Below are 19,469 nucleotides of genomic sequence, written 5' to 3' on the forward strand. Positions count from 1 at the left end.
AGCTAAAATTACAGACAGTTAAATTTATTAATGAAGTGGAGGGTCCCACTCTGCATTAGTTATAGCTTGGGAAAATGTTGTTTTATTTTCCTTCCCATCAAAATATTTATTTAACTGGAATGGGGTGTTGAGAGGAATTGATCTCTATAAACCTTTTGTGATCCTGTGCCCAAAGTGGAAAATTATAAATAATATTACAAAACTACCTTTCTTTTTAAGAGTCATCTGGGGTATTTCCGACCCTAGTCTTCATAATATGATGATGATATGTGTGGGCTAGGTTTTCATGTTGATATATTAAGAAGTTTCATTATGATATTGTTAATGATGTTTTAGTCATGCTTATAACAGGGAAGGATGAACAGAATGTGGACTCTGAGAACTTCATGAAGAGATATCATGAAGCAGATTTCCTAATGGACGTGGCTGTCATTTAAAGCCAGTGTCATTTAAACACAGAGAGCCAGTGTGGTGTCAGAGAGCCAGTGTGGTGTAGTGGTTAAGAGTGGTGGACTCGTAATCTGGTGAACCAGGTTCGATTCCCCGCTCCTCCACATGCAGCTGCCGGGTGACCTTGGGCTAGTCACACTTCTCTGAAGTCTCTCAGCCCCACTCATCTCACAGAGTGTTTGTTGTGGGGGAGGAAGGGAAAGGAGATTGTTAGCCGCTTTGAGACTCCTTAGGGTAGTGATAAAGCGGGATATCAAATCCAAACTCTTCTTCTTCTAAATTCCAAGATAGGGTTCATAGTAGTCAACAGTCAAGAAAGCATTATTTCTTCTTGTTGATGTAATAGATGGAGTTCTACACCTATACTATAGAGCAGTGTTTCCCAACCGGTGTTCCGCGGCACACTAGTGTGCCGCGAGACGTTGCCTGGTGTGCCGTGGGAGGGAGGCAGGCGAGTCGGGCGGCGAGAGGTGGGGCGGCGGCGGTGAGGAGAGGCCGCCCAGCGCGGGGCTCTCGCCGTCTGCCTGCCTGGCTGTCTGCGTGGCGCTGACGTCACGGGGCTGTAACGTGCCCCACATAGGCACACGCGGGGCGGCGAGCGAGCGAGCTCCCACATCCCATCGCCGCTCGCTTCGGCCGGCCTACTGGGCTGTCGCAGGCGGAAGGCCTGCGCATGCGCGAGGTTTTCGCGCCTTCGGGATTCCTTTCACGCCTTCCTCCTCCCGGGGCCTTGAGAGCGCGGGAAGCGGCAGCGCGAGACCGGCGTTGAGCCTGGTAGGTATTGCGCCTGCCAAGGCAGTCATTTGGGAAATGAAAACTTGCAAAGCAAGCAACCAGTTCAATCTGAAGTACCTGTATGCTTAATATCCTGTATCTGAAACCTGTTCTGCCCCCTCCCCCACACTTGGTGCCATTTTCATCTACACATGCAGCAGAGTAAGTTGACCCAGAATAGTACCAATTCAGATGGCAGATGGGAGAATGACAGTGCTGAATGCTTTCCCATGTAGAACAGTCCCTGCAAATAAAAACCTAGCATATTTGGAAGAGGGATGCTAGCCTAACCATTACCTTCTATGCTGTTACTATTTATTTCATTTTTTTTACATAAGTAAAAAGTGACCTTTCCCCATCTGGCATGGTGGTGTGCCTCGAGATTTTTTTCATGAAACAAGTGTGCCTTTGCCCAAAAAAGGTTGGGAAACACTGCTATAGAGCAAAGGTTTTCTTGCTTTGGTCCACTGACAACAGTTGAAGTACCTAGCTTGGGGGAGTTTTATTATAACCATCTGGCAGTGGGAAAGAAAACTGTTCCTTCTCAGTCATGGATGCCCCTAGCTCTCTCTCCAGACCCCGACTTGATCTTAGCCAAAGGATAAAAAGTTGTGTTTATATACTGGTATGTCTGTACACAAAATGCTATGGCTGGAGGCGGATGCTGAAATGTCTATTTTTTTCCCTTTTCAGTACAGACCGACTTTGTCACCAACGACTTGTAGCCAATGCAGTTCTTCCTGCAGTATGTGTGGGACCACACAGCAGCATACCCTTAACGAGGGAGCAGGGATCCTTGTTCATTGCCAGGCTCTGTGTGTGTTGCTTAGTGCAGGCACACAGGAATGGAATCTGAAACTTCTCTTTTGCAGCACAAATAACTGGAATTTATCCTGTAGACAAAAAAAAAAAGCAAAGCAAAGAAAAAGTAGAGATCATTTTTCTAATCCAGATCATCAGTGAGGACTATGCTTGCAGAATAGGCCACTGTATTTGATACCTGAATGTTGAAAAGAAAGACACTTGGGCTGTGTACACATTACCATCTTAAAATGCAGCTAGGCTGTTCTTTTTCTCAGTATAGATCAAAGCTGGTCCGGGGCAAAGAGCATCAAAATGCAGCATTTAATAAAAAACGACAGGATAGATGTGAATTGTGCCTAGCGTCATGTGTTCACTGCTTCCCAAACCAGCAGTGGGGGTACACTGGACATAAATGGGAATGTGCGTAAACAGCCTTGTACTAATTCAAACCATGTTAGATAGTTAGGAGTCGCGTTGCTCACTGTTTGATTAGTTGCTGATATGCATGATACATCTGTGATTACCTTCCTCCACAAAGCGGGGTTTGATTGTGAAATTTCTTGCAACTTGTAGGCGTAGGGGCCTCTGGCAATAATGAATCATAGTTCTTTCTGCTATATTTTTCAGATACTCCATACATTCTTCAGATACTCCATACATTGTTTTTATTGTAGGGTGAATAACTTGGTTCTTTCTACAATTGGGGTTACATTTATTGGGATCTCCGTCTAACTGCTCAATTTTACAAAACAAAAAAGCCCACGGAACTGAACACTCCTCAGCATTTTGGAGTTCATTTCTGTGCAGCATTTAGACTGTGACAGAAGGGAAAAGATAATCCCATTTGGGGGAAAATCTGTAGTTTTGCCAGATCCCTAATTATTGTAAATCATCATAATTATACACATAAACAGGTTGATTTACATTAATTGTGCGTTCTACTTAAGAGGCAGTCAGCATCCTCCTGACAGATTGATAAAGCTGGCCACTTCAATTGCTTGAGATCTGTCACCCTTAGTTAAGCTGGCTATTATTCTTCTAACATCCACATACCAAAAAAAAATTGATAATTCTCTGTGATTCATCAAAGAAAAACATAGCTGTTATATTGGAAGCCCAGAAACCCCCAGTGCCATTTAAAAAAATCTACAAGAATTTCCTTTTCTGATTGCCAAGTTCTGCGCCAGGAAAGCCAGGAAGTTGTCCATCCTTAGTCAACAATGAACAAACTCTTGTTTCCCTAACATCCTCTCCCTTCCTTCCAAATAGCCATTCAATGGGCTTTTCAGGGTTGCTGCAGTCTATAATTTGCCATCTTGGCCTGATACTGTGGCTTTGGGTGCCCTGGTTTTGCCAAGTCATCATCTGGAGGGAACACTTGGTCTATTTTGCAACAACCTTATTTTTTCTCCTCCTTACTGTTCTCCTAAGTGTTGCTAGCTTTTGCTTCAGAATATTCCATGCTGAGTTGGAGCCAACCCTGGATAAAGCCAGGGATGACTGTGTTTAGTGTGTGGCCTGGCTCTTCAGTTTCAAAATACATGATCCAGAAAACCTAAGGAACGAGAATCCAGTGCTCTGGTTTCCCAATGTTTGGCAAAGAATACAGGCTCTGCCTTTTTTCACTGAATATGTAGAACTTGATGCCTTTGTGCAAACCAAGCAATGTCGGCCAAAAAAGTGGAATGGTAGGTAACCATCGTTTAAATTCAGCTGACTGGCCTGCACTGGTGAACACAGATATTTGGCTCATGGATTCTTCAAATATTTAATGGCCACAGAGACTGGAAGATTTTATGCAATCCAAGCAAAAGCTATTAAAGATGGATTTATGAGTGTGATATCACCTTCTGAAATTCTTTTGACACAGCACTTGCTAATGGAGTATTTTTATTTGTATTTGTGTTCATAATACTTTTGAGTTCTCTTGATTATTATTCCATGCTTTTGTTACTTGTTAATTACTAAGCTTTCCAGAGAAGCTTCATGCGTGAAGTTTTGTCATCATCACAGTAATCTCAGTCTAGACCAGACTTTGACCAGCTGCCACCCCCCATCTCAGTTTTTAGCTCTGAAGTTATCATTGAGAACTGCTATCAAATTTAAGATTTGAGTCCTAGTTATTATTTATATCCTTCTCAACTTGACCTGGAATACATATTATTGTTGCACCAAGAAATATGCAGGGGGGGGGGAGGCTTCACATGACAAATTATTCCCATTCTGGCCATAATATAGAGAACTGCTTATTGCACAAATCTCTCCCCACAAGCATCTCCGTGCTTTTGTCATCAGCAGTCAATGAACTGGGGCAGGGGCAGAAAGACTAATAATGTGGTCCATGTGATAAATATTTAAATGTGTTATGGCAGGATCCCTTGCCAAAGGGAGATGAGTTTAACAGTTTGGCAATTTTATTTATGCTTCATCCCTGCATATCTCCTTAAGAACTGTGAGAGTGACTTGGAAGACAGTATCCCCAAGTATCTTAGGCTATGCACACACTCCTATTTGTTGCTGTTGTTTAGTCCTTTAGTCATGTCCGACTCTTCGTGACCCCATGGACCAGAGCACGCCAGGCACTCCTGTCTTCCACTGCCTCCCCCAGTTTTGTCAAACTCATGTTCGTAGCTTCGAGAACACTGTCCAACCATCTCGTCCTCTGTTGTCCCCTTTTCCTTGTGTCCTCAATCTTTCCCCCACAAACCAGCTTTGATTTGAATTGAGAAAAAGAATGACCTAGGTGTGTTTTAAGCAGGTAATGAGTCAACAGGCTGCATTTCCAATGAAATACTTTCCTTTGTGACCATTAAATTCTCTGGAATTGCCATGCTTAGCCAACATAGAAGGGCATTGTTGACAGTGGCAGGGTGTGTGTGTGTGTGTGTGTGTGTGTGTGTGTGTGGATATATCAAACTATCTGAATAAGTCTTTGATTGCATAGCAAATGTTATTAGGTCCAGAAGATGCTGCCAGTTGGCTTTATTCAGTACAAAGGTGGTTAGTTCTGTCCTAGAAACCTTCTCCCTCTCTTCTACAGCTATTCATATGTTTAGTGCTCTAGTATTCAAGGCCTGTTCAGTCTTCTAAACCTGTCCTCTTCATTTTCAAGAAATACTTTGTCTAAGGAAGCAGGCTAATGCATGTGAAAGCTAGTGCCACAGTAAAGCAATTCATTACATTGCATATGAAAGGTAGTGCCACAGGACAACTATTTGTTTCTTAGAAGTGATTGTCCTCTAAGGCAGGCAAATCCTTTTGCTACTACAATGGTTACTGTTCTGGAATTTGCCCCATAATCAGTGGGCCCCTCCTTAGTGGTAGAAATGAACAATGGGAGAGAAATAAAGAGCAATGTGTCAAGGATCTGTGCTGAGGACTGGTGCTATTTAACATTTATAAATGATCTGGAGCTGGGGAAGCAGTCAAGTTTGCAGATGATGAAAATCCAAGTAGACTGTGATCTACTTCAAAAGGATCTCTCCAGTTTGGATAATGGGCAACAAAATGGCAAATAATGGCAAATTTCATTGTAATGTAGTGTATGCACATGGGGGGCAACTTAAAATACAGTATAGGCTGATGGGATCAGAACAGGATGCGACTACTCAGGAAAGAGACCTTGGGACATAGTCAATGAAAACATCAACTCATTGGGCAGCAATTGTTAAAAAGGCAACTTTTGTGTTAGAGATGCTTAGGGAAAGGGTTGAGAATAAAATGCTTAGTTTCATAACGCCATTACAGAAAACTAATAACATAAGATTCTTTTCTGCTTTTGTTTCAAGAGATAGGTAACATGACTATATCTCTGGAAATTTAGAATCTTGTGTGCAGTACTGCACTGTGCAGAGATGGTTACCCTAACTAAAAACAATTGTATTAGTGAGGAAAAGGTGCTTCATAAAAACTGTTGTAAGCCGCCACGTATAAGCAATGGAAAGCAGTGTCCCAAACATAAATGCAAATAAGTCATGTTTATTTCATCACACTTGCTTCTGAATGAACTAGCTTAGAATGAACTATGCCATGCTTCTTAGACTGTGTATTACTCTGTATCCAGTGGAATCCCACTACTGGTTTGCAAGCAATGCACACATGACATTAGCCACACTCCGTGTCTATCCTGTGTTCATCTTGTTTCTTATGAAATACTGGCTATGTGCACACTAGCAGCTTCAAGCACAGCAAGGTAATTTCCATCTGCTGTGTTGCAAGTTACACACTTGCACATTGCTGTACACACCACAGAGGAGCAGAGGTGTCTCTGCCCGGTATGCCTTACCTGTTTAGTTTCTCTGCACCTGCAAGCAAAAAACAAAAAACACCCACCCTACAGACCCCTGTTCATCTGTGCACGCACAATGACTGTCTCAAATGTTCACACTTCAGCTTAACTGCAGTGATTATGGATTATGTTTTCGAATTGGATGGAATCTGGTTTGAAGGGAAGCACATCAAACTGCATTTGTCAAGGAACTACAAGATATGGGCTATGGGTAGCATCACATATACATGACTTCAACACTAGCAGCGGGGGCTAGTGCAATGTGTACACATCCACTGTATTTTGATGCATTCCTCCCCAAACCAGCTTCAATCTGAATTGAGAAAATGAAAGACTTGTGTTTTAAGCTAGTAATGAGTACATAGTCATAGTAAGGTTACCAGATTTTTTTCAATGAATCTGGGGACACTCTAAATAAATAAATAAATAAATACTACACATTCGAGATGTTGATGCTGCAGCGATGGCGGTGGCAGAGGGGTGGCTGCCACCTTGACCTCAACTGCCATGTTTCTCCTTCCTCCGAGGCTTGTTGTTGGTTCTTTGGTGGTGGTGGTGAAGTGGTGCGTGGTGGGTCAAGCATGGAAGGCTTGAGGAGGGCCGAGAGCAGTGAGTGAGGCTCGGGCAGCACGATGCCTCCCTTCCCATCGGAGCAGCCCCAATCCCATTCCTACTTGTGTGCAAGCAGGAGGGGGTGGGGATCCCTCAGCTGGGAAGGGAGGCTTCCCGTTGCCTAACTGAGAGATCCCTGCCTCCTTGCACACAAGCTCTGATAGGCAGTGTGAAGCCTCCTTTCACAGCTGAGATATCCCTGCCCCACTCCTGCTTGCATGCAAGTAGGAGTTGGGAGGCTGCTCCGATAGGCAGCATGAAGCCTCCCTTCACAGCTTAATTGCTGGGGTCAGGGAAGGTGGAGGTAGCCCGGAAGCTGCATCTTAGAGCCCCCGCACTACCATCATATGGGGACTTCTGAGCAGCTCCTGAAGCCAGCCAGAGCCAACTGCTCTGAGCTGCTGAGACTGCCCTGCTGCGTTTCTCAGGGACATTAGATGAAATCCAGGGACATTCCACGGATGGAATTTGTCCGGAGACTTATTCGCAAATCCGGGGACTGTCCCCGGAAAACGGGGACATCTGGTAACCCTAAGCTTGGACACTTACTTGGACACCACATATAACCAGTGCTGGATTACCCAATAGGCAGACCCATTTTGTGCTTAGGGAACCAGCAAAGCAGGGGTGCAAATTTGTGTGTGTATGTGTGTGCACCTGCACCTGCACGAGGAAATCAGATCCTGTCATATGCTGCAATAAATTTATGGGATTTTTAAACTTTCGTTTCATTTCATTTTATTTTGTATTACATATGGGGGGCACCATAATATTTTCAGTGCTTAGGGCCCCTAAAGGTCTTAATCTGGCCCTACATATCTCTGAGAACAAGATCCCCTTCCCTGCATAGATTCTGCTCTTTGTTTCCCTAAACCATCAAATTGGCTACATTGCTGATATAGATGCCAGAGGCTATCACAGTATTTTCTGCTGTTGTTTTTGCTTTTTGCAGCTGCAAACATTTAGCCATTGCACCACTACCAATTTACAGCCTCTTTTTTTCTCACAGCCTTGAAAAGAGGCAAAACAGCAGCTGCAGAATGCAATGGGAGTATTGCAAGATAGCATGGCATTGCGGAGCCTTTATCAGCTCCATTGAGAGATCTGGGATTCCACAGGGACGTAATCCTATTCGTGGGAACCCCGTCTTTGGAACCAACAGCGGGCGGCGGGGCTATTGCAGCCAGAGCCGTCCTCAAGGCCCTTCCTTGGAAACGGATGTTGCGCCTTGCCATTCTGCAGGACGGCGCTTCCTCCATTCATATGGCAAAGCGATGCGCAACAATGCCTGGCGGCATTCCTCTCCCTGCCAAGCGCGCACTGCGTGATCCCTAGGAATAGAATATGCCCCTGGCTTGTCAGGAGGAAGCCGGAGCGTAAGGGGCAAGAGGTCATGAAATGACAATGGAGAAGGGGGGGGGGTTGCACATCTGAAAGCCTCTGCTGCAAAGAACATTCTGGTAGGGGGAAAAGAAAGTTTGCAGGGGTGGAGTGGCAAGGAGGTCTCTCCTCCCCTATGATGGCAGCTGCCTCGCGTGGCCTGGAGGGAGGCATCAGTCAGCCTAGCAGACCAGACCTCCTCCTTCCACCTTCCCGAGGAGGAGGAGGATCCGGGCCCCGGCTCCGCCTCTCCGCAGCTCTCGCCGCCGCACATTCATTCGCCTCTCTGCAGCCGGGAGCCTGGAGGAGCCTAGCCAGGGGGAGGGGAGGCTGCTTTGCTGGGCTCGGTGCTGCCGCTGGGTGATCCAGCCCGCTCCCGGGCTGCGAGCGCGAGAGAGCCCTCCCCTCCCTCCCTCCGAGCTCCCCGCCTTGCAGCAGCCAGATTCCCCCACCGGCACTTCGGATCCCCTCCGCTCCTCCGTTCCTCCCATCCCCGGATCCGGACACATGGAGCTGCTGTGCGTGGAGGGGGTGATCCGGGCCAAGCGGGATCCGCAGCTGCTAAGGGACCGCCGGGTCCTGCAGAACCTCCTGAGTCAGGAAGAGCGCTATAGCCCCCGGGTCTCCTATTTCCAGTGCGTGCAGAAGGAGATTCAGCCCTACATGCGGAAGATGTTGGCTTTTTGGATGTTGGAGGTCTGTGCCGGGATCCCGTTGCCCCCCCTCCCCCTCATGCCCTGTCGTCCCTTCCGCTCGCGGGATCAGATCCCGGCTCGCACGACACCCTTTCCCTTACTTCCCATTAAGGCCGGGTTTACTCTGGAGTAAGGCTCTCTGGGTTGCCCTGGGCGAGGACGTCTAGGATCACAGCCCGATCCTGGGCGTGCTTACTCTGGAGTAAATCTCATGCAGTTCAATGGAACTGGCGCCCCTAGGTGAAGTGCGCGTTGGATTGAGGCCTTGCGATCGGCTGGATCCGGCGGGAGAGCCGGGGTGGGGGATTCAACCTCTTCTGAAAACGGGGTGGGGGGCGTTTTGGAGCAGTAGGTGAGGGGGATCGAAGACGTATTATAACCGGAACCGATGCGTCTTAAAACAGGCGGGTACGTGGGCCAGCTTGCCTGGGTTAGAGAGACGCCGGTGAGTCGTGATGAGCGTGGATGGGAATGACTGAAGCAGGGCTCCAAGAGGCCTGTGTGTCCCCCTCCGGTTCTGTCTTTCGGTGCAGGGGTAGTTCAAAAGCACCCTGGCATGCACCTTTCCTCCGCAGTGTGCAACGTGACCTCTAGGGGTCGCCAGTCGCTCGCCCGGTTCGTGCGCAAGATCATGGGGTTGATTAATCTCCCCGCAGTTAAAATCTACAAATTGACAAATCGAGGGGCAGGATGAAGAGGCAGCGGCAAGGGAGGCTGCGAGCACAGGGTGACACAAATACTAAGATCACCGCCACCTTGGGGGGGGGGGCTATTTTAAACGTATTGCATCAAAAGTAAAAGTCGGGTAAAGGTTTGCTCCGCATGTCAGGCAAATAAATGTGGGTTAGTATCAGAAATGGAACTAGGGTAGGTTCGCTGCCTTTATTCAGGTTGCACTGCTTTGCAGCAGGCAGAAGTTCAACAGGCAAAGCTTTCCCGGACTTGGAAATGGAGAGAGCAGCACTTGTTGAAGAGCCTGTGGGAGACAGGGCTGTTAGTTGGTTTCTTTAAGAGACAAGTAATATGTGGATGCATATATCCCCTCCCCTCCTCCCTGCAAAGGATTGCTTTTGAAAAGTATTCAGAATAAATTGTCATTTGTCCTGTGTGTCAGGAAGTTAATAAATTCAGGCTTGTAAAAAGTACCTTTCCCAATTGCCTGTGGCAGGTAAGAGTGGCCTCCATAGAAAGTAATTGATTCCCCAAAGCACACTTTTTAGGCTGTCCTTGTAGGCAGGTAGACTAATAGTTTTTGGATTTTGAAGTATGAAATTTTGTTGTAGGGCTGGGCTGTTTTTTTATTTATTTCATAGATATTTAAAACTGATGACTGAGGTTAATATCAAAAGCTTAGAAAGTTCCTCCTTTATTGCACCCATTTTACAGAAGTGTAAATTGCTTCAATGTCACTTAAAGATAAATGATGAAGCAAAAATGGCAGTAAATCCTTACAAAAAGTGCCTCATAGGATATAGGAAAACTGCCAGCAAAGAAAAATGGGCTTCTGCAAAAGGAGAAACCTCAGTGTTTCATTTACTAAGCTGACTTAATTGAGTGTGGGCAGCGCCTTGGTAACAGTCTAGCCAGTGGTCGGAATAAGGGACTGGAAGTCAGAAGTTTTTTTGGTTTGCATTTGAGGAGAAAGGTCTTAGTTAATACAGTACTGTCTTCATCTGATGGCTTCCTTTGGGCAAGCACCAGTCAAATCAATGGCACAAGTCTTAAGAGGTTGAAGGTTGGGCTCATATTGTTTTGCAGCCTGAGGAATTTGGGATAAGATGGGTCTGAATTATTGGGCTCTTACTCATTGTGTGTGAGATGCTACCAGCATTTTTAAACCCCAATTCCTCACTCTATATTCAAAATCTGAAACATTTGGACTTCTGTACTCCGTACATGAAACTTGAATATATGGAATCTGAGGGTGCTCATTGCCTCTGCTAGGTAATTGTTCTCCAGGGATTGTTCTGTTGTTGTTTTTATTAATGCTGTTAGTTCCCTTGACTTTGTTTGGTGGAAAGGTGGGGTTATGATTAATAAAAAGAGAGGTTTGTTAATATGCCTATTTTACAGAGCAGTAAATTGCCTCACTGTCTCTTCAAGAAAAATAAAGAGGTAAAATATAAATCAATAAATCAGAGTGCTACAACAGCATGGTTTAAGTAGTTAATATCATAAAATCACCATATGACATGGATATTTCCTGTTAGAAAATGCTACGAATCCTTCTCTAAAGAACTGAAAATTACAGTACCTGAGTGTCTTGATTGTGTCAACTTTTATGTGTTTTTACAGGTTACTATGGAGAAGGGAACTATTCCCATTTTACAGAAAAGATAGTATGGCTCAGTGAAGTCACTAAGTGTGTCTTGCTTTATCTTTGCACTTTGATAGCAACTATTTTTGAAACCTTCATACAGAGGGCACAGTGGATGACTGTTTTATTTATAAACCCTCTCTTTTGTTGTTTTTGTCAGGTTTGTGAGGAACAGAAGTGCGAAGAAGAGGTTTTCCCTTTGGCCATGAATTACGTGGATCGTTACCTGTCCTGTGTCCCCACCCGCAAAAACCACTTGCAGCTTCTCGGGGCTGTGTGTATGCTCCTGGCCTCCAAGCTGCGAGAAACCATGCCTTTAACAGTGGAGAAACTCTGCATTTACACAGACAATTCCATCACCCCACGTGAAGTTTTGGTAAGCTGTTTCTTCCTCTTCAGTTACAAGATTCCTTCTCCCTGTTTCCACAGGCTTACTTTCGCTGCCACTGAATCATGGATTGACAGTCTAGTTTCTGTTTTCCATGCATCCTATATGTTTCCTTTCTCCTGCTACACCCAAGTAGACATGATGCTTTTCCATGCCTTTGGGAACCACCATTTTTCTATTCTTGATTATGTCCCCCTCGTAATAACTCAGCTGTTGATTATTTTGTATGGACAGTTCACCTGAGAGTTCACTCATCCCATTTAACCAGGTTTGTTCCCAATGCACAATTTATATTGGAAAGAAGCCTGTGCCTCTCTCATATTCTCTTGCAATGAGCAAGGAATCGTGCAGGATGCAGTGTTTGAAGAGGACACACTAGCTAACCAATTCTATTTGGGACAGAACACGCTACTCTGAATCCAGTAACTGTTTGCACTGTGCCTTTGATGTTGGCTGCCCTGGAATGTTTGGGACAAACACTGAATTTTGCAGAGGTAGCAAAATCTGATTTACCGAACTGAACTGTCATTGTTGAAGTGCAGACATTATAGCAGTATCGCCATTGCCAGTAGCAGGTCTAGTTGTGAATCAGTAGCATGATGAACAGGCATAAATGTATCCTATGGATAATGGTACTTCTTCAGTAGAGCTTCCATAAGTATGGGGAGGATGCTCTGTTCTCAAGGTATGGCCATATTCTCTGGTGCTGATCTGATGGCAAATAGTTTCTTTACCAACAGGTAAGTCATCAGTTGTTAGACTAAGACTACAGTTCTGTACCCACTTACCTGGATGTAAGCACCATTCAACTCAATGGGTCCTACTTCTGAGAAGACATGCATGGGATTCTGCTGTGAGCGCTAATCTAAATTTTTAGCCAATGATGGGTGCACTGGTTAATAACCTGACAGTTCTTTCAAACTGCAGACTTCATATTAATGCAATGCATGTTCTGAAAATGTTAAAAAGGGGAGTCCAAAGATTCTCTGCTGCTGAGTTTTCACTGGGTCTTCTGACTGAACCTTTTGGATTGAATGTGGCACTGGACTTCTAGAGACCAAAAGCTTCTATTGGGAGGCACGTTAAATTCAAGCATGAGTTGCAATGTTACTTACAGTCCTATCTTATGCATGTTTCCTAAGAGGTAAGTCCTGCTGTGTACAGAAGGCCTTCCTCCCTAATAATTGCATTTAGGATTGAGAGCCTAATTAGGGGTGAAAGATTGGCTGGTGTGTCAGGGCAATGAAGAGCTCTTAGCATTTAGAACAAGTCCCCTTGGGAAAGGAAAGTGGTGTCTTCTCTTTGAGACAGTCCTCCCTCTTCTGCAGGACTGGACTTCTTTAGGAGACTGCAATCCGTTGACATCAGAAGGATGGATTGATTTAAATCAGGGACGTTTAAACCACCAAAGCAAAGGGACTAAACAACTGATTTAAACCAATTTTCCAACTTCCTAATTCATATATTTCCTGAACATATAAACATTCTACTTGGTTGCTTTTAAGCATTAAAACATAATCAGTTTGCCACTAAACAGGGCTTCTCTACATAATACAGCATCTCTAGTCTTGCTTTTATCATCTTTAGGACAGCATTTTTCTGTTTAGCTTCATAAACGTGTAAACAAAATCATTCACATAATACAAAATCTCTGGTTTCCCATTTTCCACTGCAGAATTTATTTTAGGTATGATTTCTGCTTTGCTGTCCTTATGCACATGTAAGGAACCTAAGCAAAATTGTTTACTTGAAGACTATGTAACCAGGATTTTGCTTAAGCAAGGGCTGGAAATTATGCTTGAAAGGCTGGGGGTAAATATTCACAATTTGCACAATAATAAATATAATGCATGACCCATTGGGTCATGCTTAAAATTTTGATTTCCAAAGTACAGTGTTTTGTTCTTGGGTCATTCTTAATAGAGAAGTAGGTTAACAATATTCTTGATAAAGTGTGGTGGATTTACTTTTAAAAGATGATGAATGTAGCCTTTTAATGTGCTTGTTTGTATTACATTCAGATACCATTTTATATTGTGTGTGTTTTAGATGATACTTAATGTAACTGAAATCCAGGCAGAACAATCCTAAGCCTAAATTGGAAATGTGGGGGGGCCACCACATCCAAAGCTCTGCTTCTTCTGACCAGGGCAAAAGGAGGCAGGTTGTCTTTCATTTTTTGCTGCACCATCTCTAGATTGGCACAATTGAAGGCCCCATGCCAGGCCCCTTTCATGAGAATGGAATTGCTTAGGATCCAGCCCTATCCCACCCCTGTAACGCTCAGTTTCAGGACCCTACCTTGGCTCCCGCTAGCAGAGTAGCATTCAGTCTGCCATGTTTTGTGCAGCAGTGGCAGCTACATCCCAACCCACAGATTGTGGGGCTAGGCTTATGCAGTTAATTTTTTGCGATCTGATTTAAATATTTTAAAATCTGGCTTTATATATACAGCCACTTTTTGACTGCAGTGCATGTCACTCAGTGTGCCAGATGTTCTTTCAGAAAGGTTGCCTGTAGAGGCAAACACTGGTAACCACCACCTGGTTGGAATTTTCTGAAAGGAGGCTGAGATGATCTGTGAATGACCTTGTCTGACAAATTAGAATGTGTGGGCAGAGAAGAACAGAGATATGATGTCAGAGCAGTTAGGATTTTTCTTAATGCAGATGCAAGCAGGGGAATCCCCATGGCTTCCATGGGCCTTCCTTTTTGGTACAGGCTAGGTGGTTGCAGGTTTGCTTGTACAGAAAGCATTGCTGGGTTTTAATAGGCCGGGGCTAGTCAATGTAGTGCCCTCCAGATGTTTTGCCCCAGCCAGAAGGCTGATGAACAGGGATGATGGGTGTTGCAGTACAGAACATCTGGAGGGCAGCATGTTGGCTACCGCTGTACTACATGTTCATGGGGGTGGGGAGGTTCTGCCCCGTTGGTGTTCAAAAGTTTCTCTGACAAGGTATCTAGGTCTGCTATGAATTTAAATTTCATACTTGTCTGTACCTTTGCTCCTAATCTTGTAGGATGGGCCATGCAAGCAGTTCCTGTTCACTCATGAATGCCTCTAATTCATCTTGATATCTCACTGGTTAATAATAATAATAATATGCCACCCATCTGGCTGGGTTGCCCCAGCTACTCCGGGCTGTTAATACTCCTTTGAACCTGTAAAGATGGGGGATGTTGTAGAAGCAACAGATAGCTGAGTACAAGCACTGCTGCTAAGAAAAAGATTCTGCTCATTGGGTACTAGAGATCAATAAACTAGTTGTAAGAAGAATGAGAAGGTTCCTCTTGACTCAGCTTCCTCCTACTTCAGTTAGGAGTCCAGACTAGGCAATGTTCTTAGGCAAAGTATGTCAATCAGATATAAAGAAACAGCTTTCAATGTTTTGAGACTGGCCACCTTTGCCCACTGGAAAAGTATTCATTGTGGCCATATTTCTGGTTGTGAGCTACAGCTGCCTGTCTCCAGGAGTAAGAAGAAAAGGTGGGTTTCTCTATTTAAAGGCATCACACATGCTAGGAAGTGGATCTTTAACACAAGATGAACCCAGAGTCACTGTGCATTGCCTAGTGCAGAAACAAAATAGAAGATTTCTGTTATTAGAAGCCAGTGGGTGAACAACCAGGAGACCAGGTTGCGATGGGAATTTGTCCCTTGATCCCAGACCTGCACTTGAAACACTCTCTGGTCTTCAGGAAGGGACTCTCAGGTGACTGAGGGTCAGTGGCTCCCTTGGGTAATGCTTGGGTGGCATCTGCCCCTGGGACTGAGAGTGTTAATGCTTCACTTACACAACCGCAGAGATCTGCTACTTCCCTCCTGTGTGCTAATAATGTCCCGTGCTTCTCTACTTTCACAACGGGGCAGTGAGAGTGATCCAGGGATAGGAAGGAGAAAGCGTCTTCATCAAGGTTTGGACAATGGCTACATCCTGGTGCCTTATCAGGATGTAGCATCAAGCCTGCTCCTCAGCCGCTCCTGGAAGGAAAGCCGCCTCACTTTCCCAGTAGGTCAATTTCCTCTTGCAGAAGAGGAGGATGCCTGCTTGACAGCAGCTCAGCATTCAAGATCATGATGAAGTTATTCTTAGCAGAAGGAAATGATGCAACAAGGAATTTATCCACTTGAAGGAAGCTGGGTTTCCGTCCACGGGTATTATCTAAGTTGCCTTGCACTTCATTCATTCAGCCAATTTGCTGCGTGCACATTTAGCTGCAGAGATGGCTAGAGGAGCATTTCATGTCAGCAGGTCACAAGGTCTTTGGCTTGATGGGATCTGCTTTCACAGTTCATTCAATAACCATCTGGTCTGCCTAGCGCTTGGGATTTTTGCTCTCTAAGATGCTCTGGACTGCTCCATAGATATCAGAGACTGTTTCTTTCCAAAGATCATAAGCTATGGCATCACCATGGGGAGCAAGAAAACTTTCCCAGTGTTTTAGAAATCTGTTGGCTCTTTATGAACTTCCCTGGGCATGAAGTGGTAGAATGAACTGTTCCACTTCAGGTTACAAAGAATGTGTGTATGTCACATTTTTAATGCTCCCCGATATAAAACATTCCCTACAAATAGGGAACAAAGCATAACAATAAGAGAGGGCTAACTTAGGATCTTTCTCTCTGATACGCTAGTATTTTTATCTATAAAGGCACCACATATATTCGAGCAGAATATTTGTGGTGAATATTGACATTGGAGAGCATTTAAAAAATGGCATCCCTCCGCCTGCAGCCTGATGGTCCATCTGCTACTTAAGGATTCTATTGCTTCTTTCATCTGCCTGCAAAAACCAGGCAGCTTCTGTTTCTTAAGGCTACCCAGTACGCACACTTCTTTTTCAACTTAGTAATATGGTTGTAGGTGCTGACTGTACCCTAAGCTATGAAGGATACTGCTTGAAGTGGTTTCAGTTTTCACCAAGGATTATAGCACCTTTAGCTTTCCTTTCTTGCAGAAGAGGCAACAGTGCACATTCAACTGAAGTTTCCTATTTGCACAATGGACTCCTTTCCTCCCTGTTTCACTATCTCTTGCTGAGTAGGTTGGGTGGCAAACTGCATTTGGGATAGTTGTCCTTTTCTGCAGTTTTTTTCTGGTAGTTTGATGTGTGGATATGCTGTTTTTGATGTGATGAGGGAATCTGTTCCATAAAGTAACACATGGTGTAAAATTGCACTGTCAGAGTGCCTTTGGGACATCTTCAGAATCTGGATTTTAAACCCAAAGAATTTAAGAGGTGTCTCTGTGACGTAGCGCTGTCCATATATCTGTGGCTCACAGTAGCTGCTGCTATCCCAGTCCCAGTCACCATGTCTCCCAAGTGGCTGATCGTGCAGCTGTAGCATCATAAGAAAACATGGTGGCTGGAGCTGGCCTAGTGGCAGCCACTGCAGGCTTTTGGAGAAAGGTGGGAGAGAGCAATGGGTGGTGAAGGCGGGCAAGAACCAGGGAGCCAGTTGGAGATGCTTTAGAGGCCTGATGCAGCTCATCAGCTGCCTATTGAGAAATGTCTATAGAGGAAGTTGTGGTATTGAAAGTAAACTAAGGGTTCCATGGAAAAAAATGTAGAAAGAAATCTTGATGAGAAAGCAAGGCCAGGCATGCGCAAAGTATATTCCAGAACGTTGTGTGTTTAGCCCTGTCCAAGATTCAGAAGGGGTCATGTGCAAATTCCACATAAGTTGTCCAGGTCTGTATTTTTCCCCTCTCCAGGGATTTTGATACAGAAGAAATGCAAAACTGCTCTTGAATCGCTCTGGGATTGATCCAGAGTAAATTAGTTGCCCTTGGGTCCCAGTAAAATCAACACGACTTGTTAGTCATGGCTTAAAACTTTGTTCCCATTGAAGCGAATGGGATCTAACTGCAATATACTCCGTTTGGATCCAGCTTTCTTGAGTTTAGAATGCAGTTTGGGCTTTAGGCACAAAATCTGCTGATTGGGCAAATTGGGGGGGGGGGAGACACGTGCATGCAGAATGCCACAATTTCTCCCTTAAATAGTTTTTGTGTCAGATCTTTGCATAGCTTTTAAACTTAAGGAATTTAGCAGTTTGCAGTGTTGGAGCGGGGGCACTTCCTCAGGGAGAAACTGGGGTAAAGTGGGTGTTTGGGGTGGGGGCTTTCTGTTCACAGCTATGCAAGCATTCAGGTCCCCTGTCGCTATCTGAAGAACTGCAGTGGTAGTTATGTAACATCACTGCTGTCCGGCATGCTCAGCTTTCTGTTCTGTGTTGGTGGTTGTTTTCTTTTAAGTGACCCAAACTGAGCCTGTGAAGTGTCAGGGGAAAGTTCAGGAAAAGGATGTTTGCTCTTTTGAGCAAAGCGCTTCAGCTCCTCTGTTCTCTTTCCATTTGCCAGGGTTGCTTCTTCTACAACTAAAGCAGTTTGGAAACTGCCATGAACTGGCATTGCTACAAGTGGAAAGAGCCAATAAAAATGAGATACCATTTTAAGCAAAAGAGGAAGGCAGCTTCCTTGCTGCTGACCCCAAAAGCACCTGAACCTCTGAAGTGTTGGGTCTTAATAATAATAATAAGACCTTGCATCATGGAGTTTCTGTGGGCATCACTGACTGGTGAATGTTAGCCTAGAGTGCAGTTTGCTCTCCACAGGGCTAGTGCACCAAGTCCACTTTGATGTGTCTAATTGACTGTATTCTGTGCTTAGATGACAAATCATTGGTGGGTTTGGATGTTGTATAGCTCTGCTTTCTACTTAAACCTGTAAATTCATTCCTTAGGAGAGTAGAGAGGAAGAGTGGTCAACATATACCACAAGCAATAGCAGAAGGCATACTTGCCTGCAGTTCCAACTAAAGGACGGAAGAGGGCAGAGAGCAATTGGCCACATTTTCATGTCACACTCACTACAGTTCTGTATGACATGTGTGGGACAGAGTGAGCCTCATGTTTGGCCATTCTCCTGTCCTGCCAAGTGGCCAGGGGGAGTTCAGAAATGTTTGCCTCCACTCTTACTTAACTCCTGTTTGTTGTGTCACCCAGACAAGCAAACTGAGGTTTATACTAACTTCAGCTACTTTCAAACAAGCCAGCTACAAACCATGGTGGCTGAAGCTGGCTTGTTTAAACTAACCATAGTTCTGGGTCTGGACAACATGGCATTCTGTGGTTAATCAAGAGCAGAAGTTATGAAAGGAGTAGTGTACAAGCTGCAGTTCTTCGCTAATACATCAAGCCACTGTCTGATCTCTGTCTTGCAGCAGGATTCAATATCTTCCTATCTTTATGAATGCTAGCAGATTCCACATTATCTCCACAGGACTATCCCAACAAAGCAGGTCCCTTGCATCCCTAATCATTGGCTGTTGTAACCTTTTGTTGATATGTCTTGTGAATTTTGAACCACTGTTGTTTTGTAGTGTGAAGTTGGTTAAAAAGGCCCATTGTGTTTTAACACTCTATTGTGTTTTCATTCAGGACTGGGAGTTTTTAGTCCTTGAGAAGCTAAAGTGGGACCTAGTCTCAGTGATAGCCAATGACTTCTTGGATCATATTCTCCAGCGGCTCTCACTTCCCCAGCAGAAGGTGGACTTGGTGAAGAAGCATGCACAGACGTTCATTGCATTGTGTGCTACAGGTATGTCCTGCAACAGGTGAACTTCCTTGGAATGGTGGAGCATAGTTACATTACAGGCTAAAATGAAACAGAACTTGATTTTTATCCCTAGCTATACTAAACAAATTATCAGTGGCATCTTTGGATCTTATTTTTCAGAGACACCCAGCTTTTTCCC

The 19,469-nt window shown here is 44.7% G+C and overlaps 1 protein-coding gene across 2 annotated transcripts in view; it reads left to right on the forward strand.

The window, feature by feature from the left end:
• The window catches only part of CCND3 (cyclin D3), an 82,890-nt gene that overhangs the window by 53,600 nt on the left and 9,821 nt on the right, over window positions 1–19,469 (forward strand). The window contains exons 1-3 of one of the 2 annotated variants that reach the window (XM_083509301.1): window positions 8,167–9,004; window positions 11,481–11,696; window positions 19,153–19,312. In XM_083509301.1, the coding sequence (XP_083365427.1) occupies window positions 8,816–9,004; window positions 11,481–11,696; window positions 19,153–19,312 (565 nt within the window). In that variant the 5' untranslated portion in view covers window positions 8,167–8,815. Of the gene's footprint in view, window positions 1–8,166; window positions 9,005–11,480; window positions 11,697–19,152; window positions 19,313–19,469 lie in introns of those variants that run through there. The other variant, XM_083509302.1, reaches the window with a different exon arrangement.

The sequence above is a fragment of the Podarcis liolepis genome, assembly GCF_965112155.1.
Source record: "Podarcis liolepis genome assembly, chromosome: 6".
Classification (NCBI taxonomy): domain Eukaryota; kingdom Metazoa; phylum Chordata; class Lepidosauria; order Squamata; family Lacertidae; genus Podarcis; species Podarcis liolepis.